This window comes from Balaenoptera musculus, chromosome X (genome assembly GCF_009873245.2).
Source record: "Balaenoptera musculus isolate JJ_BM4_2016_0621 chromosome X, mBalMus1.pri.v3, whole genome shotgun sequence".
Classification (NCBI taxonomy): Eukaryota; Metazoa; Chordata; class Mammalia; order Artiodactyla; family Balaenopteridae; genus Balaenoptera; species Balaenoptera musculus.
Genome location: NC_045806.1, coordinates 88,608,373 through 88,635,998, shown reverse-complemented (window position 1 = coordinate 88,635,998; position 27,626 = coordinate 88,608,373). Strand labels below are relative to the sequence as shown.

The 27,626-nt window shown below is 37.0% G+C and overlaps 1 protein-coding gene across 1 annotated transcript in view; it reads right to left on the bottom strand.

The window, feature by feature from the left end:
- IL1RAPL2 (interleukin 1 receptor accessory protein like 2) overlaps nucleotides 1-27,626 on the bottom strand; it is a 520,520-nt gene that overhangs the window by 471,438 nt on the left and 21,456 nt on the right. Inside the window, exons 2-3 of the mRNA XM_036839304.1 lie at nucleotides 18,665-18,851; nucleotides 3,584-3,737 (exon numbers count right to left, since the gene is read on the bottom strand). Of these exons, the coding sequence (XP_036695199.1) occupies nucleotides 3,584-3,737; nucleotides 18,665-18,851 (341 nt within the window). The remainder of the gene's footprint in view (nucleotides 1-3,583; nucleotides 3,738-18,664; nucleotides 18,852-27,626) is intronic.

Below are 27,626 nucleotides of genomic sequence, written 5' to 3'. Positions count from 1 at the left end.
CTCCCTATTTATCTGCAGCCTCCAAAAGTATAAAAAAGAAATGTCTACAATAACATTACACAGGTCTGCTATGATTTAAATATTAAAGTGATTCCAGAAAAGTTGCATTTAAATCAAATCCTACTTAAATGCAGCTGGCTATTTAAAGAAATCTCATGACAAATTATTTTATATTGAAAAAATAATTTCATAAAGCCAAAGATTACCTTCTAATTAATCAGTTTTGAATAACTGGATCTTTTTACAACCGATCTATTTAAAACAAGTAGTACCTATACACTTTAAGAGAGCACTTGTTTCACTGAAGAAATATTTCTGATTTATAAATTTAAAAGAACAGTGAGAAAATAATCTTTTAAAATTTTAATAATCTTTTAAAACTTGCATGCTTGCAATACACAATGTTAAAAACCTCTACCTACATGATTTTGTAATTAACCAATCCTATGATTTTTGTATTAATATTCCTAGCCCATGCCTGCATGTTGCTAAACTCAAAACAAGTATGAGTGGGTTACCCTTTAAATAATCCCAGTCTTATATTTTGAAATATAAAAGGACAATCTGTTAATTGCTCTTTTTTTTAAACATCTTTATTAGAGTATAATTGCTTTACAATGGTGTGTTAGTTTCTGCTTTATAACAAAGTGAATCAGTTATACATATACATATGTCCCCATATCTCTTCCCTCTTGCATCTCCCTCCCTCCCACCCTCCCTATCCCACCCCTCTAGGTGGTCACACAGCACTCAGCTGGTCTCCCTGTGCTATGCAGCTGCTTCCCAGTAGCTATCTATTTTACGTTTGGTAGTGCATATATGTCCATGCCACTCTCACATTGTCCCAGTTTACTCTTCCCACTCCCCGTATCCTCAAGTCCATTCTCTAGTAAGTCTGCATCTTTATTCCCATCTTGCCCCTAGGTTCTTCATGACCTTTTTTTTTTTTTTTTAGATTCCATATATATGTGTTAGCATACGGTATTTGTTTTTCTCTTTCTGACTTACTTCACTCTGTATGACAGTCTCTAGGTCCGTCCACCTCACTACAAATAACTCAATTTCGTTCCTTTTTATGGCTGAGTAATTGCTCTTTAATCAAGGAAACAAGGAATAATATAGCTTAGACAATATTGCAAATAAAAATAAATCTTCACAGAGCAACCTCTTGAACTTCCATACTGAGAAGCCATTTTGTCTCTACATCGAGTATAACATTTGAACTCTGTGAATAAATAAACTTGATATCTTCTTATATGAACAATGACTCAAGGATAAGTTTGAATTATTTTTTCTAGTAAGTAATACATATTCAGTGTATTTTTATTTAAATAGCAAATGAATAAATTACTGTTTCAGTGGCTGAGGTTTTATCCTCACCCTCCCTTGATAGATTTCCCTTAGTGACCAAAACTCTTTATTTTCATGACAGCTCTTAGGAGCTTAGGTGAAACAATTTGGGACCTATGAAAATTAATTTTGGTGTGTGTGTGTATGTGTGAACTAACATGCTCACAAGGGAATCATACCTGTGACTGACTTCTTTGGCACCATTTTCTCAGCTAGTATTTCTCAAAGCATGATCCTTGAAAGGCATGCAAGAGATTCCCCAGGACAAAAAGATAAATTCCCTGTCTTACTGATGTACTAAATTAGAATCTGGAGGAGAGAGATGGGAATCTATATTTAAGGAGCCTCATCTTTACCATACCTGGGTTCTTCCATGTGATTCTGATGCACATTAAATTTTGAGAAACTCTGAGAGGTAGAGTTCAGGTGAAATTTTAAATCCCCAGTTCAACTCTTCTTAAAGTTTAGGGCAAGTGAATTAATGCCTTATAAGACACGCAAAATAAGCTCCAGAATCTAAAAACAAACTAAAGAAACAAATGTGTTGTCACCATAACCCAACAGATGGAAGCATAAAAGAGATTTGGTATTTACTTTATTCTGGTCCAACTTAAAATATAAGCTAAACACTATAATGTTACAAACTTTACTAAATGACCTCCAAATGGAAGTGTTCTGAAAGCATCAGATAAGAATTGTGTGACTGTGGTCAAAGTGATGATGCTGCAAGGATTTGTGCATGGTCAGGCCACTTATTAATGATGTATAACTGCCTATGATTGACTCTTCTGCTTGAATGAGGCAGGAAGTCTAGTTCATACTAAGGGAATCAGGAATTAAACAAAAGCAGATCTTTGCTATTTGGATTGGCCCAATATGGTAGTTATTTTGAAAGCTCATGGAGAAGCAACACGCAATTCTAATCAAAATAATAATTCAAACCATCACAGAAGGTACTTTACAATTCAGACTAAGAAGTAGAACTGTCATGTATCAGAATAGAGAATGAACTAAAGTATATATATTAATTTTTAATTAATTTTGAAGTGTATATATTGATTTTTATTTTTACTCCTTTTGTTAATATTTAGAATTTAGAAAAAGATGAAAAAAGAAACTAGTTGACTCTCAGGGATCAAAAACTAAATCAAATATATGTTATAGAAATGAACTTACTAAGCAAGTATCATTATTAGTAGACTGATTTTAACACTATCCCAAAAGGTCAGCTAGCCATAAACAAAAACAATATAGAAGAAAATCCATATTCCTAACATTAATGAGAGTATGTTGTAACTAAACAACTAGTTGATGTCAACATTAGATGGTTAAACAGGTAATGCTCAAGTTAATAAGTGCAATAAATATTACACTTGTCTGGATAATGTCAAATTTTATCATGGCTCAGATTTTACCCACAATACAAAAATGTGTGTGTTTACTTATACACACACACATACATCTGAAACATATATAAGAAGAATAAAATTAGTCAAGATTTGCTCAGGCACAATAGTAGGTGGACCTTTTGTCACACAGTTTCTTAAGGTCCATCACACCCATTGTCAGGGATAACTTTTATGTCATTAGGGTCTGTCCTATTTTGCTGAAAATTACTTACTAACATTCTCCACCAGGTAAGAATATTCTGAGTCTCTCTCTTCCATTGTGAGTAGAATTACTAATTTACAATTTGCTTGTACTTCTGATGTAAAACATATGTGCATGCTATTCATTTGGAGTTGCTCTATTTAAGAATCACTAGAACCTCACAATAACATCACTCATTTATGAGCAATTCTATGTAAATGATATTTTGGATGCAGTCCAGGAAGATTTCATTACAAAAGCCCAACAGAACCTCATTCTGAGGCAGCCTTCTCCTGCAAGAAGACTCCACATATGGGTTAAGTCAACATTCTAAAGTGGTTCCAGCATATCTTTTCTGAGACGCTTAGCAACAATCAATGATACCCTGAAGAGTTAAGAACCTTTCATAAAAGCAGAGAACAGATATGCAGTAACTGGTACCATGTTCCCTAAATTAATTGTCCATATTCCACATATAGCTAGCTTATCAGTACAACTTATTAATAGTGAGCTTCACAACTATTTTATTTGTAGCTAATTCTAAATTCACAGCTAGTTTACTCTTTGTTTGGAAACTTTTTCTTCCTGTACCAAATTATACTTAAAATCTCATTTGCCATGATTTGGTAAAACCAATGCTTACCTGTAACTTTCAATTCAGTTGTTCTTCTTACAAGTTTTCCTTCATACTTAAGCTCACAAGTGTAATTTCCTCCATCTTCTTCTTGAACTTCCTGGATTAGAAGGGCATTTCCTTTCTGTATTATGATGCTTCTCCACATTTTTGGTTTGCATTCCTGCAGAGAAAATATTTTCAAGTAAGCAAAAAATAAAAATTCACATCACTAAGTCTTAGTACTGGCAAGTTAGTACTTTCACTTTTTTGCACTCTTCTCTTTAGTTTTCAAAATATGTAGATAAAGAGTTAAGTCAATGACCAGAAAACATCACAAATGCATCTTATTGTATCCAATTGAAACATCACAACTGTCACCCTAAGAACCACTTTAAAGGCCTGATCCCAAGAGCAGAAAGTCCTTAGAGACATTCTGCAAAAACAGAAAAGCATACAAGATCCCCAAATGCAAAAGAGGTAGAGCAGTCACTAGATAGCATTTTAATGCCCTGGTTCTTTCTATATGACAGGAATATGTCCTAAGAGTTCTAAGAGGATAGTGTTCACTTAGCAACATAATATAAACAAGGGAGTCTTAGGCATTATTTTAAAATTCTAGTTGGCTTTTACACTGGCAATGGTTTAATTAATTTTTATAGTAAAAACTAATAATAATATTCAAGAGTCTCTCTCCCCATAGTCAAGAGATCTATTGTGGGGAGGTTGAGGGGGGAAGGGGATCAAGAAAATGAGGCTTGAGGAATTCTCTAGAAACATAGCTAGGTAAAATGAGGACACACTTTGTTGTAGTAAGGTAATGGGGAAATTATCCACTTATTTTCTGAGTTCAGTGATCTGTGACCAGATAATAAGATTTGGGTTTTGAGGTCAATTCTTTTACTCATCTGGTAAGAATGTGTTGCTACTGGAATTGGACTTTACTAGAAAGGAATGGTTAACGCTTTTCCGTCGACCGACAGAGATACAACAATAGCAGAGTATGTAAGAATATTCAGCCAAGTGGCTTTGTCTTTTGGGAATTTTCTCAGACTACTTTTTACATATTGCTCCAGTTTGTCTACCACTTATCTCAAGTGTTCAAAGAAAGTGGTGGCCAAAAGCTGTGCAAACATCAGTGAAGCTGTGGGGGATAGATGTGAGGGGGCTCTGAAGTATTTTATCATTTAAATTCTGGATCTTTCAGTTAAGGAATTAAAAAATTGATCATGAGGCAGTTGACCTGAATAATAATTGAGGGCAGTTTCCACTTTCCCCATGGTATATACAACATCTCTTCTACCTCTCCTTCTCCCCACCCTTACTCCCACCCTCTGCACACACATCCTAAATATTCACGTAAAAGTAAAATCGGTGCTGACTCTCAATCCCCAGCTCTGCATGCTTGAGTGTGTGCATGTGTGTGTGCGCACATGTCGTAAAATGATTTGGAAGAGTGAGTACCCATTTATTAGATTTTACTGTAACAAAATTTCTTCTGTTATGATAGCAGAAGTTTTGACAACAAAACACAAAAACTGACACTTAAGTTCACAGGTATAATATTTAAGAGATATGCTTGCTTTATGTCCAATACAACTACCCACACACATTGTCAGAGAGTAAATAAAAGTAATACTGTCTAGGGCATCTAGATATAAAGCTGCTTCACTCCCTAGGGTCTTTCCAAAGAACACTTAAGGGTCTGTCTGAAATTCTATTACATACCATGTCTGGCAAGGTTTATCACCTATATGAGATTTGCTTCTGAGTTAAACCTTGGGATATAAGGTTTCTGGGAAAATGAAAAAGAAAGACTGAACAGAAAGAAAAAAAATAGCCCAGCTGCCACTATCGTCATACAATAATAATCCACAATTATTTTCGCATTGCTTCCAACTCTGATAGCCTCAGATTTCTAAAGAATCATTCTGAAGGTCATTAAACAAAAATATGGTCCCTCTGGGCATTTTGAGAGGAAAGGAAAATGAAAACTGAGCTGCTTCACTTTCACATAGCAGTGGTGGGGGCAGGCAAATGAGCCCACACACTCACTTCATTCAAAGACAAATGGCATCGTTTTCTAATATCATTTTGGGGGGGAAAGTCCATACGCAATTAGCTCTGACCATTTTCATTTTCTCTGCACACTGCTTTGTTTTTTTTTTCCCTAGGAAGTAAAATCTAAAGAGTGTACAGGAATTACAAAATAACTCCTGATGAAGAACAGCCTGGAATCTTCACATGTTCTTTGGGATAGATACAGATAGTCCCAAGTGCTTTTCAAGTTGTCATCTAGCCTTATAAAGGATTCCTTGTACCCAATAGAGTTTTTGTTTTTAACTGTGTTATAGGAAAATGTTATCTTCAGGTCACCTCCATCCTTCTGGAACAATGTAATATAGATGAAAAGGCAAACTAGCTTCAGAGCAAGACAGCTCTAGGTCAAAATCTGGGGTTCACCCAAGTTCTGTGATCTTGGGAAAATTTGCCTAACTTCTTTAGGTCTCAGTTTTTTACTCTGCATATGGGGATACTATACACTACCATATGAGCAGCCAGAATCAAGAGCCTTGCAGAGTTTATTCATTACACTCTTGTTGGGCAGCACTATATTTAGTGGTCATCCAACACAGAGAATGCTTTTCATCCCTAAACTTTCACAATTCTGGATTATATCTCCTCCAAACGTCTGATTCTGCTTGGTGAAACTTGGTGCTAATGGACTAATCAGATAAAAACAAATCTTCACTAATTGGTTAACCATCCCCCAGCAACATAATACTTTAACCCACTGAAAATGTATAGCTCCTAAGAGGCCACTCCAACACTAATCCTAGCAGATGGGTAGAGAAACTATATTTTGTTCAGAAGAACCTTGTAGATGATATCCTGCCCCCACCAACCCATCCTTCACGAAGTTACCTCATTGGCTATCCTGCCCACGTCTGGGTGCCTATATCAAATCTCAGAAGTCTTCCAGGTTTTTGACTCCATTATTTGCAGCATCTCTGCCTTAAGCTGCTGGCTGCTAAGCTTACTACTGTCACTGCTTCTCTCCTGCCTCCAGTCTTCCCATCATCTCTTTCTTATTGGACAGACAACATTACCATACTTCACTCCCTCCAGACCTGTTTAGTTTAGTTCTGACAGCCTGGTGGGCAACAAAGTTTGCAGCACATAGGTCAAGTCTCAAGATGGTTGTTTATCTGAGGCAAGGACAAACTACCAGAACCTCGAATGGGAACAGGCCCCTAATATTGTCCTCAGTGTGTAATGCCTCTATTATTTAATGCCTCTGAGACCATTACATTGAACTTACTCAACTGGAAGTTTTCGCTGAGGACCAGTTTTACTTAAGTTTAACAAACAGCTTCAGTTCATGGTCCAGCTGTCCTCTCACAGAACAATTTGCTGTAGGACATCCTTGCTCGGTCAAAATCACATCAGCCTTTAAATTCCAGCTTCCTTCCCTTCTTCCCAGCCTTCCTGAGTGGAAGATGTTATTTGCCAGCAGTTGCTAGGTTGGGAGCCTAGGATGTTCAACAGAAACATCTGTTGACCAAGCCCCTTGAAGCTGCCAGCCATATTTGGATCTTGGAGTTCCCACCCTGAAATATTCACCACTACATTCACAGTCTACTTCTGAGATAGCATCATCACAACCACAGGTGTATTTCAATCAGTTTGATTTGTTAGTCATGGTTACTTCAGTGCTATTCAGAGCACATGACTCATTTCTCACAGCAAGAACACGAGGAAGAGTCATTTAAATATTTATTCTGATTCTGAAGTTCAGACACAAAGCAGCTGTGCAACCATAAGGCAATCACATAACCTCTGGTCCTCTTCAAATACCTAACACACATTCCCTCACACCAAACTTCTCTCCTTTCCCCTGGAGACTGGACTATTCCACAGAGCATCTAGGCTCTGCCTAACAATTTGTAGGAAACCTGAACTTTCTTCACTTTAAAGATGGAAGAGATAGGAGCACAATTGTGAATTGGGTATCAATCTTGTACTTCCACTCCAAATGCCTAGGATAACCCACTGCAGGGAGTCCTTCCCCTCCCTAGTTCTTTTCCTCTAACTTTCTATCTTCACAGTCCTAATGTTGAATTTGGTACCCCCACAGTGGTTGAGTATAAATCCCACATTCAAATACTTGGGATGAAATCCCAAGTTATATGTTCTTGAGCATGCTACTTAACCAATCTAAGCCTCAGTTGCTTCACCTATTTTTAAAAAGTTGGTGATAATCATAATATATACCAAATAGGGGTAATTATTAGGATTAAATGAGGTAATACATATAAATCCTCTGTAATATAGAGCACCACATGCTAAAACCACTCAATAAATATTAACTATTATTCTATTATTGTCATTACCCTCAGTATCCAGCTTTCAAATTACATACACAACTATCTTGATATGTTAATAACTATTAGGAGTTAATGTGACTCATATTTCTATAGGAGTCTGGAAACAATCCAAAAGACAATCCAAAGTTACCATTCAAATGAAGGGGTTGATTTACTGTTTCTTATCTGACACATAAAGGACTTGGAAGTTGTTACTACCATCCTAACAACAAGAAAAAAGCTGAATAAACTGAAACTCAATAACTTCTTTTATTTCCATCAGGTAATTGAAGTCACAGTAAAAGCCACTGTCCCAGAAACTGGAGAGACAGGTAGATACAGAGAATCACAGTTTACTGGGAGCAGAAGCAGCCTCAGGAGCCAACTGGTAGGAACACTTAAAGGATAATTGACTAATTTCTGGAAACTAAGTGTGAACTAGCTTGAGAAATAAAAAATCCCTGAGGGCCCAGTCTTGGAGGGCGGCCCACACTTTTGTAAGTTTTACCTCCACGAGTCCCACCAGGTTCTTCTCAGGCTGAAGATCAGAGAAAAATCCTGCTTCTGGCAAAGGATGGGGAAAGTAAACCATTTTGAAATATACCCAAAGAGCCCGCCCATAAAGGATGTGGGGTACAGGAAATATACAACCCCAGCCTCCTCTAGCCTTTGAAGTGGGGGAAGAAATAGCCAGCTCCAGTCCTCTCTATCTTTCCTGTCTTACAGGAAGCCAAGAAGCACATATGATGGTCACAGGCCAGGGACTAGGCTCACTAAAAGACTGAATCTAATCACAGGGTTATAGAATGCTTTCCCTTGCCCAACACCTTACCAGTACATCAATAGGGCTCCTGTATAATAACACGATATTACAGTTGAAAGAAATACACAACACAGACCTTATTTAAGAATATGTCTCTAGAAAAATAGAAGGATAACAGGGAAGTAAAAAATAAGGACACCAGAGAGACTTTTAGCTTCTAACACCTACAGCAAGTAGTAAAAACAGCCTAACTCTTAGCCAGATAAGCATTAAAAAAACCTCACAGTAAAGGCCTATTTACTTCAGTTCCTTTTACCAAGTACATCACGTATGGATTTTTAAAAATATTTACAAGGCATACTAAAAGACAGAAAAAAACACACTGTTCAAAGAGAAAGAGGAAGCATTAGAACCAGACTAAGATAGGGCAGAAATTTTGGAATTACTAGTCTGGGAATTTAAAATAAGTATGATTAATATGTTAATGACACTAATAGAAATAGTGGACAATATGTAAGAACAGAAGAGAGATGGAAACTCTTAGAATCAAAAGGGAAATGCTAGAAATCAAGACACTGTAACAGAAATAAAGAATGTCTTTGATAGGCACATTCATAGACTGGACATGGCCGAGGAAAGAATTAGTGAGCTTGAAGGTATACCAATAGAAACCTCCCAAACTGAAAAACAAAGAGGAAAAAGAATGAAAAAAAAAATTGAACAGAATGTCCAAGAACTGTGAGAGGAGTACAAAAGATGTAACATAAATGTAATGGGATTACCAGAAGGAGAAGAAAGTGAGAAAGGAACAGAAGAAATATTTGAAGTCATTCTAATGCTGGCTCATCCAGGATTACCAGACTAGATCATACCAGACTAGGTAAGACAGAGAGGTTTGGTGTACAGGTAGGTTACTATAAGCAAATGAGCTGAGTTTTGAACAATATATAAAAGTTAGGCAGGCAAGCAGGACATACAGGAGAGAGGGAATAACATGTGTAGAACTCAGATGTGAAAAACCATGGAGTGGACAAAAAAACATGAATAGTTTTGCTCTCTTGAGAGTGGCAATGAGTAGGCTGAGGCCAGATACTAAAAGCCTTAAATTCCATTCTAAGATATTTGCACATTGTCAGGTTTCAAATCTCAGCTCTGTCACTATATAACCTATCTCATAAGACTGTTCTAAGAATTGAATTATTTAATTAATGAACATGTGTGGCACAGTCAGGCCCTGTAAATACTCAACAAAAAGGAACTACTAACTAAAAGTTTTTATAGAATCACTGGAGTGCTTTAAATAGTGGCACACTATGATCAGATGTGCATTTCTAAAAGATCATTTTAATGGATATATAGAAGGTAGTCAGATTATAAAAAGAGACATTGCTTAAAAGGCTTTAATTTACTTTGATCTGTTTTTATCCCTCGAATGTCATTAATGCCATTAAGGATACACAGGAAGACCCTTTCAAGTCTGGATTCTTATAACAATTTAGGAAAGATCAATAGCAAACTCCTGTTAAATTTGAGAAAAACAAACACATCAAAAATTATAGAAGTTGACAAAAACATATCATTTTGATAAATCCAGAAATTGGACAGTCAAAACTCAACCTTATAAGATCTTTATTCCTAATCACCAAAACCCAGCAGCAAATGGTCATCAATGGGTGAATGGTTAAACAGTGGTACATCTCTACAGTGGAATATTGGACTATTATTCGGCAATAAAAGGAATGAACTATTGATATATATCACAACATTGACAAATCTCAAATGCATTATGCTAAGTGAGCAAAGACAGGCACAAAAGGCTACATATCATTTTATTCCATTTATATGACATTCTGGAAAATACAAAACCATAGGAATAGAAAACAGATATCTTTTTAGCAAGGACTGGGGCTGGGAGGAAGGGACTGAATACAAAAGGACATGGAGAAAATTGGAATGATGAAAATGTTCTGTATCTTGTTTGTGGTGTATATATTTGCCAAAACACATCAAATTATACAAGTACAAAGGATGTATTTTATGTTTGTAGATTATACAGAATAACAGGACTTAAAAAACCCTCAATCTTAAATTCCCAATTGGAGTTTGAGATGTCCTAGGTAACTTTGCTTCTAGCTTCCTATGTAACTTTTTCCTTTCTATAGTAGCAGCAAATATCAAGGACTTTAGTCATTAGATGTTTATAACATGTCTGATATATATGGCACACATTGTTATACCTATTTTATATGTGGGAAAATAGAGGCCCAGTGTCATCCAATTACTCATCCACATTAATGGTGTAATGGTGACCAGAATCCAGGTGCCCAGACTCAAAGACCAGTGCTTCTTACACATATTAAATACCCATTCCTCAAATAGCAACCCATCTTCTTTATAATTTGCAAATAATAAATAACCATTGTCACATTTCTAATGCCATACCTAAAAATAAAAACAAGGATAAACGGGTCTTAAATCTTGTGTCACTGACTGTGGTTTTAGGGCACACAAAATTGAAGCCTTTGTGGGATTCCTAGCTCATTCCTTCTGGATAAAAGTATCTTTGAAAATTCTAGTTAAATAGATTAAGATTTTCAGGATGGAATGTAATTTTATGGTTACAAAATAAGGCACATATTAATATCATTACGGTTTCAAAAGGGATTCAAAAACCCCAAGCATTTTGCCAAACCATTTTTTAGCCAAAATGTGTTGGTCATTTGGGCTGTGGTATTGCAAGGTCTTCAATGACCTTCTTTTTCCCTCTTTAAGAAAATTGTCAGGATTTTCTGAGAGACAAGATGGCGGATTTGAAAGACTTGAGCTCACCTCCTCTCATGAAAACACCAAAATCACAACTTATTGCTGAACAACCATTGACAAAAAAGACTGGAACCTACCAAAAAAGATATTCTACATCCAAAGACAAATAAGAAGCCACAGGACGGTAGGAGGGGCACTTTCATGATATAATCAAATCCTATAACCACCGAGTGGGTGACCCACAAACTGGAAAATAATTATATCACAGATGTTCACCCATAGGAGTGAGAGTTCTGAGCCCCATGTCAGGTTCCCCAGCCTGGGGGTCTGGCATCAGGAGGAGGAGCCCCCAGAGCATTTGGCTTTGAAGACCAGTGGGCTTGTGTTCAGGAGATCCACAGGATGGAGGGAAACAGAGACTCCACTCTTCGAGGGCACACACAAGGTTTCATGTGCACTGGGACCCTGGGCAAAACAGTGACTCCATAGAAGCCTGGGCCAGACTTACCTGTGGGTCTTGGAGGCTCTCCTGGGGAGGCGAGGGTCGGCTGTGGCCCACTGCAGGGGCAAGGACACTGGTGGCAGAGACCCCATGCAATTTTCCTCAGAGTGAGCTCCCCTGGTGGTCACCATTTGGGCACTGAGACCTGGCCCCACCCAACAGCCTGAAGGCTCCAGTGCTGGGACACCTCAGGCCAAACAACCAACAGGGTGGGAACACAGGCCCACCCATCAACAGACAGGTTGCTTAAAGTTGTCCTGAACCCACAGCCATCTCTAGACACACCCCTTGACACAGCCCTGCCCATCAGAGGGACAAGACCCAGCACCACCCACCAGTGGGCAGGCACCAGTCCTTCCCACCAGGAAGCCTGCACAAAACCTTGGACCAACCTCACCCACCAGGGGGCAGACACCAGAAGCAGGAAGAACTACAATCCTGCAGCCTGCAGAACAGAGACCACAAATACAGAAAGTTAGACAAAATGGGATGGCAGAGAAATATGTTCCAGATGCAGGAACAAGATAAAAGCCCAGAATAACAACTAAGTGAAGTGGAGATAGGCAATCTGCCTGAAAAGGAATTCAGAATAATGATAGCAAAGATGATCCAAGATCTCAGAAAAAGAATGGAGGAACAGACTGAGAAGATACAAGAAATGTTTAACAAAGAACCAGAAGATTTAAAGAACATAGATGAACAATACAATAACTGAAATGAAAAATACACTAGAAGGAATCAATAGCAGAATAAATGAGGCAGACGAAGGAATAAGTGAGCTGGAAGACAGACTGGTGGAAATAACTGTCACGAAACAGAATAAAGAAAAAAGAGTGGAAAGAAATGAGGACAGTCTAAGAGACTTCTGGAATAACTTCAAACGCACCAACATTCACATTATAGGGGTCCCAGAAGGAGAAGAGAGAGAACCTGCCTGAGAAAACATTTGAAGAGATAGTAGCCGAAAACTTCCTTAACATGGGTAAGGAAACACTCAAGTCCAGGAGGCACAGAGAGTCCGATACAGGATAAACCCAAGGAGGAACATGCCAAGACACATTTTAATCAAATTGACAAAACTTAAAGACAAAGAGAAAATATTAAAAGCAACAAGGGAAAAGCAACAAATAACATACAAGGGAATGCCCATAAGGTTAACAACTGATTTTTCAGCAGAAACTCAAATGAGCATATTTACAAAGTGGAAACAGACTCACAGACATCGAAAACAAACTCATGGTTACCAAAAGGGAAAGGTGGGGGGGAGGCATAAATTAGGAGTTTGGGATTAACATATACACACTACTATATATAAAATAGATAATCAACAAGGACCTATTGTATAGCACAGGGAACTCTATTCAATATTCTATAATAACCTTTGTGGGAAAAGAATCTGAAAAAGAATAGATATATGTATCTGTATAACTGAATCACTTTGCTGTACACCTGAAACTAACACAACATTGTAAATCAACTATACTCAAATATAAAATAAAAATTAAATTTAAAAAAAACTCCATACTACCCAACTTAGCATTTAAAAACAAGAAAGAAAATTGTCAGAATGTTTAGCAAGATAAATAACTGTAAAGCTCTTAACTTTGGAAGTTTATCTCATTGTAATGAGTGACAGCATTTAGAAATGGTCATTCCTAGACTATCATTTAGGAGATGAAATTAACTCCTCACAATCCATCTGGAATTATCTTAAACATGGTATGAGTCAGATATCTATTTTTTTGCAAGTGAATTGTCAATTATGTGCACATCATTTTTAATAAGCTGTTATCCTCCCTCCACACCCATTAAAATGAAATGTTATCATATACTAAATTCTCATATATACATACTTTATCTGTTTCTAGATTCTCTATTCTATTTAACTGATCTATTTATGCTTTCTTAAACTTACTATTTTAATTGCTACTGTTTTGCAGTAAGTTCAGTATCAGACTAAGTCCCTTCTCATTAATGTTTTTTTTCCAAAATTTCATTTGCAAAGCTGATATATTCATTCATCCATATGAATGGTATAATGTTTATCATGTTGTCTAATTTTTAAAAATTCATATTTTAGCAAATTGGATTACTTATTTATATAATATTGGGAATAACTGATATTTTTTTCTATGAGATCTTCCAATGCAGAAATATGTTCTGTCTCTCCATTAATTTAGACTATATTTTATGTCCTTCAACAAAATTATATTTTTATATAGGTCTCCTCCCATCTTTGTTAAATGTATTCCAAAGTGTTTTTCAGTTTTTCATTGTTGTAACTGGGATAATTTCATTTTTTCCTTTACATATCTAACTGATTATTACTGGCAAAAATAAAAATTATTAAATAGTTTGTATATTTTTATTAAGCTACCTTATCAAGTTATCTCATTAGTTCTATTTTTTGTTGTTGTTTAATCTCTTGGGTTTTCTTGGTATACAATTATACAATCTGAAAAATAAGATTATTTTGTCTCTTCTTTTCCAATGTCTGTATAGTGTATTTCATTTAATTTTCTTATGGCATCAGCTAGAACCTCCAAAACAGTACTGAATAATAGTACTGACAGAGATCATTCCTATCTTGTACGCCATGGATGTAAGGATATAAGTATGTTTACAAGGATGTTTACTGTAATACTGTCACTATTTTTTAAAAACTAGAAAAAATTGAATATCCACCTGAAAAATGGTTGAATAAAGCAAGGTTATATCTAGCCTATGAACTATGATACAGCTATTAAAAATGAATTAGAGGGACTTCCCTGGTGGCGCAGTGGTTGAGAATCTGCCTGCCAATGCAGGGGACACGGGTTCGAGCCCTGGTCCGGGAAGATCCCACATGCCGCGGAGCAACTAGGCCCATGAGCCACAACTACTGAGCCTGCGCATCTGGAGCCTGTGCTCTGCAACAAGAGAGGCCGTGATAGTGAGAGGCCCACGCACCGCGATGAAGAGTGGCCCCCACCTGCCGCACCTATAGAAAGCCCTCGCACAGAAACGAAGACCCAACACAGCCAAAAATAAATAAAGTTAATTTTAATTAAAAAAAAAAAGAGGAGCAGATTGTGCTTCTCAAAATACCCTATTAAAAAAAATGAATTAGATATATATAATCAACATGCACATAGTAGGCACCCAGTATATATATACTAACTGAATGAATGAATTTGCACTGACCCATCCATAATGCCCTCAACCACCGCATTATAACCAATGGCAAACATCTGAAATTAAGATAATTGTGGCAAGAAAAAGGAGGATTCAAACTGGAAGCCTTGACCTCATTAACATCAGCCTTTTATCAGCTGAGGTAACTAATGACATAGATATGTGTTTTACCCCAAGGAACGTATTTGTATTTTCATTGCTAATGTCCTATTAAGGTTAGGGAATTCTTTTGTTTAGAAATGGGATAAAGGGACTCTACACTCTTGTGTCGAGTATTCTCAGTGAATAATGAGGTTGTTCTCATGTTCTTAGTTCAATAAAGAAAATAATCTTTATCTCTCATTTCAAAAATGTTTCCAAAAGCATTGACATAATTGTATATTCTGTTCTAATGTTTAAGCCCCATACATAGCGTCAGGAGGAAGAGCTGAAAGTGTAGCCCCTCTCCTCACTTCCTTTTGCTAACTAATAGAGTTCAGATAGAGGAGTTACAGCCCCCTTATGCATATCTCTTACATTCCAAGGACAACCAGGATAGGCTTACTCCTTCATCTTTATGAACACGTCCCAGTGCCATATGAGCCACCTCTACCTTCCTATTCAGCTGTGATTACCTGCAGGCATGGAAGAATAGTCCTCAAAGGCCTGCCATAACAGGATGGTTGGAAAAGAAACAAGTTTAAAGATTACATATATTTGAAAAGAAGACTGGGAAAAGGATCATGCAACACATACTTTTCACTGTTAAAACACTGGAGATAATACATTGTACATTTCTAACTTTGGATATGCACCAGAATTAACTCTGGACAAATGTGTCCTCCTTTTTTCATTGCTGTAGCCAGAGCAAAATCACTTCATGTTCAGTCTGGTAGGAAATGCACAGACTACAAAGCAAGCAAGGCAGATTATCGAAGTATTGGCTAAAAAGGAAACGTTTTCCCATACGTCAATACATTTTTTCAAGGATTTACTTAAAACCCTGTGTGAAAAGTGGGGTTAACAATGCAGTTGGGAGCTTCAGAGACTCTTTAACTTTTGGTTTTAATTTCTAATCCTGACCCATTTGTATAGTGTAATGGCTAAGTGGAAGGACCCAGGAGCCAAACTGCAAGTCACAAACAGCTGTGTGACATTTGTTGAGTCACTTAACTTGTCTGAGTCTCCAGTCACGTCTTTTGTAAAATGGGGATAATAATAATACCTACATAAGACAGTAGAGATTGAGATTGAGAAACTAGAAATTGAGTTAATCCATCTAAAGCACTTAAAATAGAGTCTGGCATATAGTAAGTACTTAATAAATATTACCTATCATTATGCTAATTATTTATCAATTATAAAATGTTATACAAATATTAAATGTTATTATCCAGGCAGAGCTGGAAAAGCCCTTTGTTTCACCATCATTGGTCCATTTCTAAGAAAGAGTGAGGGTTAGCTTTTTCCAAGGAATAAACTGCTTTGGTATACAATGACTATGGTGATGTATAGAGATGTGAAGAAAGGGGAAGAAAGATTTCAGTGAAAAGACAAAAAGATGAGATAGAACGAACACTGTAAGAGAAAGCTGATGACCTGGATTTTACTCCTAGTTGCTAACCCTTGAGCTAGTCAACCTCCCTTCCTGAACTATAAAATTGAAATAAAACCTTTTTACTCATCTTAAAGAAGTGCCTGAGATCGAGGCTGGGTTTAGCTCCAGGCCTATTGCAGGAGAGGGTAGTGATTAAGAAAATGGACTCTGGAACCACACTGCCTTGAATATAAAATGAGGCTTTGTTAGCTGAGTAGCTTTGGACAAGTCTCTACATTCCTGTAAGACTCAAATTTTTTCCTCTGTTAAATGATGATAATAGCACCCACCACACAGAGTTGCACTGAGACTTAAGTGAGATAACATAGAGACCAAGCTTAGCACAGCTAATGGCACATAGTAAGTGACTAAGAAATACTAACAAGGCTAGGACTTCCCTGGTGGTCGAGTGGTTAAGTACCTCCACTGAAGGGGGTGTGGGTTTGATCCCCGGTCAGGGAACTAAGATCCCACATGCTGTACAGCATGGCTGGAAAAAAAAAATTGAAAAAAAAAAAAAGAAATACTAACAAGGCTGATGATGGCATGAAGGGTCCCACTAAGTATGGATATTCTATATTTATGCATAATGAACATCATGTTCCTTTTTATCTGTCAGAATATTAAGAAAAAAAAAGGAGGATGACACTTCACAAAGAGACTTGAGGTTCTAGTTCAGGACATGCTCTTGCTGTCTCTTTTCGAGTTCCCCCAGGTATGAAGATAGAGGAACTTCCAAATGTAAAAGCACCTGACAACTGTAGGAGCTAGGGGTTAGGCTTTCCTGGAAACTGAGGGTCTGTCAGATACTACAGAAACCACCTGTCTTACCTTTTATGTGTGTTTGGTTGCAATAATGTGCACAGTACCTGTGCAGAAAACCTCCTTGGTCACCTCTGGCCACCATATATGGTCATATATGGTCACCGTGGGCCAACCAGTGTGGCTCAGAGGTGGCAGAGGGTGCTCAGTCCTCTTTTAGAACCACAGCGCCCCAGGCTCGCAGCCAGAATATCATAGTTGAAAGGTTCTATGTTTATTTCTCTGCTTCTTGTCCTAGATCCATGCTCTGCCCTTGTCTGACCTACTCTGTGCCCAGAGAAGCTGAAGACTATTGATTCTACCCCCTGGTTTTGCTCTCTGAATTCTGTTTGAACTCGCATGGTGTGAGGGAAGACGCTAGCAAGAAACCAGAAGGCGGGAGTTAAGAGGGGTTAGGGTTTCCGTCCTATCCACTCCCTCTCTCTTTTCCACAGTTAATATGCTCCTCTAAGGTCACAGCTCTTGACAGGCCTGCTCCACTCTTGCCAGTTTCCAGAGATACAGCTCCTTCCCCTTGCCACCCTAGACTTAGGAGCGGTAATTTACAGCTTCTTCCCTTTTTGGTTCCCTTAACCCTAACCACACCTCTGTAAACAGTTCCTTCATTCAACTCTCGTCTGTACAACCTTTGAGTGTGGTTTATTTCCAGATAAACACGTTATTTCCAGTGTTCACACATCCTGCACTGGGCCCATTTCTCTCCTCTGCACTGACTGCAGTGGTTCTCACAATATAGACCATGATAATCGTTGCTATTTTTTGTAAGCACCATTACTTGTAAAGATGGGCCTTTGTTCCTAACAGTAAATAATATTTCTATGTCCCTCAAATACTTTCTTTCATGTGTTATTTCAGTCTTCACTCTTCTTCTCATTTGCTCTCATGAGTTGGGGTAAAGGGATATTTTCCTTATTTTTAGTCTTTGGAGAAGCTGGGATTGCTTCTGACACCTGCTGATGGAAGTACATGAAAATCAGTAATATATAGGAATCATAGATCTGAATTATTTAGCTGTGGATCTGCTGATTCTTCTCAGTGAAACATCTAATACCAAAAACTCAAAATAAAATCTCTCCCTTTTTATCTCCCCAAGCCAGCTATTGACTTAGGGTAAAAAAATGCATTAGACATCATTCTGAGTTACCTTGTACCACACAACATCAGGCTCCTGATCGGACTTTTTAAAGTCATCCATGTCTGGGCAGGATATCTCCTTTCTTTTAGTGACTTCAGATTTTTCCAAATAGCGGATCCTGCTATTGTAGCACAGACCTGATTCATTCTCTGCAACAGTCAAGGACATTGACACCTTCATGCAATATGTCGAGTTTCTGTAGGAATAGAGAAATAGCAAAATGGCTTTATTGGGTGTTTACACCTATGTTTTTACTCTGTATATTACAAGAATATTGACTTTTCCATTTAGGACCTTGCCCAGAAATCAGAAACAACATGGAAACAACACAGAAAAAATTTCTACTTCAACTGACAGGGATATATGGAACAAAATGCTAATGTGGACATCTCTGGCCATGAGATAGCTACATAGAGCAGCTGTACCCATCTTCTGAAATGTAAAATAGTCAGACTTCTTTCCCAGTGGTAAACATTGCTATGTTGACAATCTGATAGCAAAACCTTATGAGAAAGTCTATAACTAGGGCTATAGCCATTTCTGGTTTGCCCTTATGGCCAGTCCCTTAACAGGTATTCCAAGGATTGTTAATTTTGCCATTGGTTTCTAAGCCAACATTTTCTTTTATAGGATACATACCAAAAAACAGATCAACAACTTGTATGGGTATAACTGAATCACTTTGTTGTACACCTGTAACTAGCACATCATTGTTAATTAACTATACTCCAATATAAAATAAAAATTAAAAATAAAAACAGATCAACATACAGAAGATACCCATTAACTCACATAGCTTTTTAAGGTGTTTACTGAGGTATGTCAGGGGTCAGATTTGGGTTCCTACAAAGAACAAATCCTAGCAGAGTGGATTAATTTTATCCATCAAAACTAGAATTATAAAGGAATTTCAACATTGAATTTTACCATAAAGCTGCTTTAGAAATTGGACATTAATGGGCTAACCCATAATAGAAGGGTATTTATGAAATTGAATTCTGCCTTCCTTTCCCTATGTATATCTCATGACATTTCCCTACCCTACTCTGCCTAGACTCCAGAAGGTATCAACCACACAAAAGAAATCTGGAAAGTATGAGGAAGAGACCAGAAGCAGCCTGGTAAGACTTAAAAGAAGGTCAACTGTAAATCTCTTGGTGAGACATTTCAGAATATGTGTTCTAAACATCAAGGGATACCTGCTGTTAAAAAACACAAAGTGCCAGGGATAATTCAAAACCGAGTATTTTTACAATTAAGTAATAACAATCCTGATAAATGGGATTAGCATGCCAACCAATAATTTTAAGATGGCCTCAAATGATTGTTACTGTTTGTACTTCTTAGTATTCATTGAAATTTCACAATATCCAGACACCATACAAAACACAGGAGTGAAGATGGCTGCTGCCCATTGAGTTTACAAACTAAGTTAATCAAAATGACTGCTACTTGGATTTCTAGTGAAGTTAATTGCTGGCAAGTACTCCTGACTATGCGATGCCCGTGTCATCTGAAGATGCACTTCCATTCTGATGTTCGGATGTAACCCCATTATACAATGTAGATTGTGAGCTATTGCTTTTCTCTCTTCCTCAATGAAGGTTCTTAGAAAGGGTATAATATATGCCCACTAGGGATCAAATGTAAGAACATTTAATTCTATTAAGAAATGTTTGACAGCTTCTTTAAGAGCCATGAAGCTAAAGCCACCAGAAATGTTTTTAAGTCTCAGACAATAAGGTAAAATTTGGTTCAATCAATTTGGCTCCTCTTGACTCCATTTTCAATACTTCAGTGTTACACATGCCCATGTCTCCTTGCTTTCTTTAACACCCTAAATGATGTGGCCTATTGTAACATTCTGTCCTTCACTCATTAGGGTGCAGTCGCAATCGTATTTACTCTGTTTCTTGAATATACTAAGCCTATTTGAGCCATGGTTGTTTATACTTGCTCTTCTCTTTGATTTTCTATCATGTGCTTTTTGTTAAGTGTGAGCAAAGAATTTGTTGCTCTTGTTCATCACTCTATTCCTGGGATCTAAGTTGATAGTAAGTGCTTAGTAAATGTTAGTTGATTAAATGTGTGGGCATCAAAAGGTATGTATTCAAGAGACATGTCCTCTCTGCTCTACTTTTGCATAAACCCCATATGGTACTAACCACCCCATCCCCATTCTACAGATTCATGTAAGTATGTGGCTGGTCAGATATCACATTACCTGTTTAAATATGACTCAGGATAATTCTGCAGGTATTCTTGTACCACCAGGGTAAGGATTAGCCAAATTTGGTGCATCAGCATACCAGCAAAGAAAAAAATATAATGACTATATCTGGGAGACAAGAAGGACTTAGGGTATGTATAGGGGATGGAAGGAAGATAAATGGTCACAGTTTTTAAAAAGTTTTAAATGAAGAAGAAAGAAAATAACCTCTGCTAAGTATGTAAAATATTATGAACAGTTCTTAATGTCACAGACTTTGATCATATCTGTTCCATGGTGTCCATCCATACAGGTGAAAGAGACTTACTTTTTAAATATCTTCCCATTTTTGTGTTACAAACCCAGGGAGAGAGAGCTGTTGACCAGCAGTCTCAACAATAGAAGTATTAGACAGAATGTCCAGTTCCCTGAAAGGAGCTTACTATCCCAAATCTATTTAGTCCTGAGGAGAAAATAGGGTAGACTAAGTAAGGGACCAATATAATATAGTGGTTTCATAACAAAGCACTAGCTTTGAACTAAGATCCACTAGGTTCAACTAGCTCTGTGTCCTTGGGCAAGTTATGTAACATCTCACAGTCTCAGATTCCTCAGCTGAAAAATGAGGATAAGAAATCCTTTACGGTGGCTCCACTGGAGTTTGGAGGAAGAAGTTCTTTTTATTATACAAACTTAAGCAAAAATAAGTTTACTGTTTTCAGTTGGAATGGTTATAATATCTGACCTCTCCAGGCTGCTATAACTATTAAGCAAATATAAAACATATAACACAGCATCTGGCCCATAGTAAATATTTAATAGACTGTCATTAGAATTGTTATTACCGCTTGTATTAGTTTGTACATATATTGTTGATAAATTAATAATCATAATTTATATGTGATGTAGTAATTGTGAACAATCACCAGTATAATAAAAACAACACATTGGCAGCGATGGGTTAAGATATGCCACTGGCCTGGGGTGCTACTTGAGAGAAAAGAGTCTAGAAGAGGTCAGTTAGGCAACAGGCCTAGTACCAGTGCACCATGAAGGTCTGAAAGGATCAAAAAGATATACTGACCTAGGCACAAAAAGAAGTTAATCAAGAGAAAGCAACTAAGGCAAGAAGGAACTTCCAAGTACTGTGGATACCAGCTATTAGGCAAAGGCCAGAACTTTGGAGGTCGAATTGTTAGTAAGAGTTCCACTAAGACTTTTGCAAGTTTCTTAGACAAACACCTTCTATAATAAAGCCCAGACCCCTAGGCAAGGTTTCATGTTCCCTCTCCAAACTGCCCAAAGTATACACTATGTAGGTCATGCCAGGAGCACCTTCATTAACTTGGGATGAGGATGAGGGAAGGGAACCCACCCTGGGAATGGCTGATAGGTTGAAGGAGGAAATATTCTCTCACCCTTACCCATAAACAATCTTGACCAGGGCTCTGCATGAATTCACTCTTGCTCTGGTCTTTACCATGTAAAAGGCTGCTGACATACTGCTTGTTAGCCCACGAGCAAGCCCTAGTATGAAGTCCTTGATGACGACCAAGTTCTCCGGAACTCAAAACAAGGCCTGGTGTGAGTCCTGTTGTTTCCATTGCTGACTTGGGGGAGGTGTGATCAAGGATGCCTGACAGTCTGACACTCAGGTTGATTTTTATCAGTTGTTTAATCCATCCCTGGCACAGTTCCTGCTAACAGTCTTGCATTATATAGATTTTACTTTGAAAAATGCCGCAGGCCAGTTCTATTTAAAATGTTTCCTGCAACTGGGACCTAAAAATGTTACTTTTCTTTCATTAGGTACAATTAGAGCTGTGCAAGTTTGAGGAGGCAGACTGACGAGTGTGCAAGAATGGGAATTGTACTTTTTTTTTTTCTGTCCTCCTTTCACATCCTGAGGAGGACAAGGAGCACATTCAGGTTCAACATGAGCAAAGGGCCTTCACAGTGATGTTGCAGCAATGCCTTACAATTGTATACATTTGTAATCTTTCAAGTATTTCCATATCTCCTATCTTACTTAATTCTGGCAATAATCCAGGAAAAGGTGCAGGGTAAGTATCATCTACATTTTGTATAGGAGTAAAACAGAGACACAGAGAGGATAAATAACTTAGTCAAGATCATATAGCTGGTCAGTGGCTTAGAACCAAGGTTCTGGCTGTTAGCCCCTGGCCACTCTCAGAACTTGATGCTATCAGCTGAACTAACTCATGGCTATCCACACCAACTTGGGGATGCTCACCGAGAGAAATGCAGATGTGTAAAGATAACACTTCAAGAACACTGTTATTAAAATGCACAGCACAGAATTTTCAAATTTGTAAATAAACCTTGCTTTCTATTCCAAAGGTTTAATGTTAGCTACTTTAGGTCATAATTTATACACTTTTTTGCAGAAATATTTCTAAGGGAAAATGTTGATCATCTTGGGTTCCCTAAGGGGAAAAGTAAAACCTAGGATTTAAAACATAACATGAGAAATACAGATGCCCCTTTCCAATTCCCATTTATAAAACATGCTAATATTATAAAATCTAAAGTTGTACTTCAAAATTTGAGTTTAAGTGCATTTGTTGTATCACCAGGGCTAACCTACTGAAAATAAACTAAATAAATTAGGGAACTCTTTCATATCTAAAAGCAGAAGCCCAGAAAAAAATGCCTCAGGATATAGTTGAAACTTTTCTAAATGGTTCCTTCAACTGTCTTATCCTCATTTCAAAATACTTTCCTTGAAAATCACAGAACTATCTAATGGTTAGTAAACTAAAACAAAGTTTGTTTTCTGATATTTTTGAAATGTGAATTGACCACTATGCATAACTATCAATTAATCAATCTACCATTACTGGATGATATTGTCCTCAAACCAAAAGAACTATGAACTGATATTATACCAAATTCAGGGAAGGGAAACAAATGAATAAACAAACAGGATATTAGGCCCTTTGTTGAATTCCATTTCTTGAGAATCATTATAAAATAAGAAGATTTTACTGAAAAACATATTTGTGTGGAAAAGGAGACTTTCAGATGAGTGCAGAAATAAGTACATATAACTGCAAACATGCAATGTTAATACCTTAAAAGACCAAGAGGAGGAAAAAAGGGGGAGGATATAAATTACTAATATCAGAAATAAAAGAGGGGATATACAAATCCCATGAATACTAAAAGGATAACATAGGAATACTGTGAACAGCTCTATACCCACAAATTTGATAATCTAGATGAAATGGACCAATTTTTTGAAAGGCAGAATCTGCCAAAACTCATAAAAGAAGAATCAGACAATATGAATAGACATATAGCTATTAAAGTAATTGAATAGATAATTAATAACCTTCCAAAACAGAAAGCACCAGGCCCAGATAGATTCACTGGTAAATTCTATCAAATATTTAAGAAAGAAATTATATCAATTCTTTATAATCTCTTTCAGAAGACAGAAGCAGAAGGAATACTTTCTAACTCATTCTATGAGGCCATCATTACCCTAATACCAAAACCAAAGACATTAAAAGAAAACTGCAGACCAATATTTCTCATGAACATAGATGCAAAATCCTCAACAAAATGTTAGCAAATCAAATCCAGTAATGTATGAAAAGAATTATACACCACAACCAAGTGAGATTTATCCTAGTTCGACATTCAAAAAGCAATTAATGTAATCCATCATATCAACAAGCTAAAGTAGAAAAAATCACATGATCAGATCAGTAGACACAGAAAAAGCATTTGACAGAATCCAAAACCCATTCATAATAAAAACTCTCAGTAAACTATTACTAGAGGGGAAATTCCTCAACTTGATAAAGAATATCTACAAAAAACCCTACAGCTAACATACTTAGGGTGAGAAAGTAGAAGCTTTCCAACAATGACCAGGAATAAAGCAGTATGTCCTCTCTCACCACTCCTTTTCAGCATTATACTGGAAGTCCTAGTTAATGCAGTAGACAAGGAAATTCACAGATTACATGATTTTCTATGTAGAAAATCTGAAAGAACGGACCAAAAAAAAAAAAAAAAGCCTGGAACTAATAAGCATTTATAACAAGGTTGCAGGATATAAGGTTAATACACAAAAGTCAATTGCTTTCCTATATGTCAGCAATGAACAAGTTTTAAATTTGAAATTAAAATCACAATACCATTTATATTTTGGAAAACCCTAAATGAAACACATAGATATATATCTAACAAAATATTTACAAGATCTAGATGATGATAACCACAACACTGAGAAGAACAAAGCTGGAGGACTGACACTACCTGACTTCAAGGTCTACTATCAAGCTATAGTAATTAAGGCATTGTGATAATGGCAAAATAATAGACAAATAGATCAATGGAATAGAACGTTGAGCCTGGAAATAAATCCACATAAATATAGTCAACTGATCTTTTTTTTTTTTTTTAATCTGAGAAATCTTTCCTTTGCCTTCAGTTTTTAAAATTTATTTATTTTATTTATTTTATTTTTGGCTGTGTTGGGCCTTCTTTGCTGAACGGGGGCTTTCTCTAGTTGCAGCAAGCAGGGGCTACTCTTCCTTGTGGTGCGCGGGCTTCTCATTGCGGTGGCTTCTCTTGTTGCGGAGCATGGGCTCTAGGCTCATGGGCTTCAGTAGTTGTGGCTCGTGGGCTCTAGAGCTCAGGCTCAGTAGTTGTGGCACATGGGTTTAGTTGCTCTGCAGCATGTGGGATCTTCCCGGACCAGGGCTCGAACCCGTGTCCCCTGCATTGGCAGGAAGATTCTTAACCACTGAACCACCAGGGAAGCCCTCAAATGATCTTTGGTGAAGAAGCAAAGGCAATACAATGGAGCAAAGACATTCTTTGCAACAAATGGTACTGGAACAACTGCATAGCCACATGCAAAAAAAAATGTATCTAGACACGGATCCTTACACGCATCACTAAAAGTAACTCAGCATGGGTCACAGACCTAAACGTAAAATGCAAAACTATAAAACTCCTGGAAGACAACATAGAAGAAAACCTAGATGACATTGGATATGGCAATAATTTTTTTTTAAATTACAACACCAAAGGCATGATCCATGAAAGAAATAATTGATAAGCTGAACTTCATTAAAATGAAAAACTTCTGCTCTACCAAAAACAGTATCAAAAGAATTAGAAAACAAGCCACAGACTGGGAGAAAATATTTGCAGAAGACACATCTAATAAAGTTATCCCAAATATACAAAGAATTCTTAAAACTTAACAATAAGAAAATAACCCGACATAAAAATGAGCCAAAGACCTTAACAGACACCTCTCCAAAGAAGGTACACAGATGGCAAATAAGCATTTGGAAAGATGTACATCATATGTCATCAGGGAAATGCAAATTAAAGCAACAATGAGATACTATTGCACACCTACCAGAATGGCCAAATCCAGAACAAGTGACATCACCAAATGCTGGTGAGGATGCAGATCAACAGGAACACTCATTCATTAATGGTGGGAATGCAAAATGGTACAGCCACTTTGCAAGATAGTTTGACAGTATCTTATAAAACGAAACATACTTTTACCATATGATTTAGTATTCATGTTCTTTGGTATCCATCCAAAGGATTAAAGAAATTATGTCCACACAAAAACCTGCACATAGACATTTATAGCAGCTTTGTTCATAATTACCAAAACTTAGAAGCAACCAAGATGTCTTTCAGTTAGGTGAATGGATAAACTGGTACATCTAAGACAATGGCATATTATTTAGTGCTAAAAAGAAATGAGCTATCAGGCCAGGAAAGATATGGAGGAACCTTAAATACATGCTACTAAGAAAGAAAAAAAAAAGGCACTCTAAAAAGGCTACATACTGCAGGATTCCAACTATGTGACCTCGTAGAAAAGGCAAATCTATGGAGACAATAAAAGATCGGTGGTTGCCAAGATTTGGGGGGAGGTATGAATAGGTGTGGTACTGAGGATTTTTAGGGTAGTGAAAATACTCTTTATGATACTATAACGGTAGATACATGCCACTATACATTTGTCCAATCCCATAGAATGTACAATGCCAAGAGTGAACCACAATGAAAACTATGGACTTTGGGTGATAATGATGTGTCAATGTAGGTTAATCAATTGTAACAAATGTTCTACTCTGATGAGAGATGTTGATAATGGTGTATGCATGTATGTAGGCAGGAGGTATATGGGAAATCTCTGTATCTTCCTCTCAATTTTATCATGAACCTAAAACTTCTCTGAAAAATAAAGTCTTTTTTCAAGAAAAGACCAAGAGGGCCAAAGCTCTGACCAATTTCTTAATATTATCATTTTATGAAGAGCCACAACGTTTTAGATGCATTCAAATGACATTTTTGAGAAACTTCTATGTGCCATGCTGCTTGGGCATATTAAAAAAGCAGATGTAAACAACACAATAACAAAAAATATCTGTGCTATAATAAGTTGAGAGAATACAAGATCTTTTGAAAATTTCACTTTTCTACTTTTCAGTCTATAAGCAAATAGTCTTATTTATAGTTGTGAAGAGTTCAGGGCTTTTTGTGTTTGTGTTTTAATAAAGAATGTTATCTTTCATGGGTGATATCTCTAGTCTATAATAATGTCAAAATAATAGGTTTGAATTTATGTACATTTGTTCCATTAGGCAGAAACACAGTTAATAAACAAACAAGGATTCATTGGAGGTATGAACAGGGAATACTTTATTAACTTCTTCTCCCCTGCTGAAATGAACACTCAGCCTTTGGAAT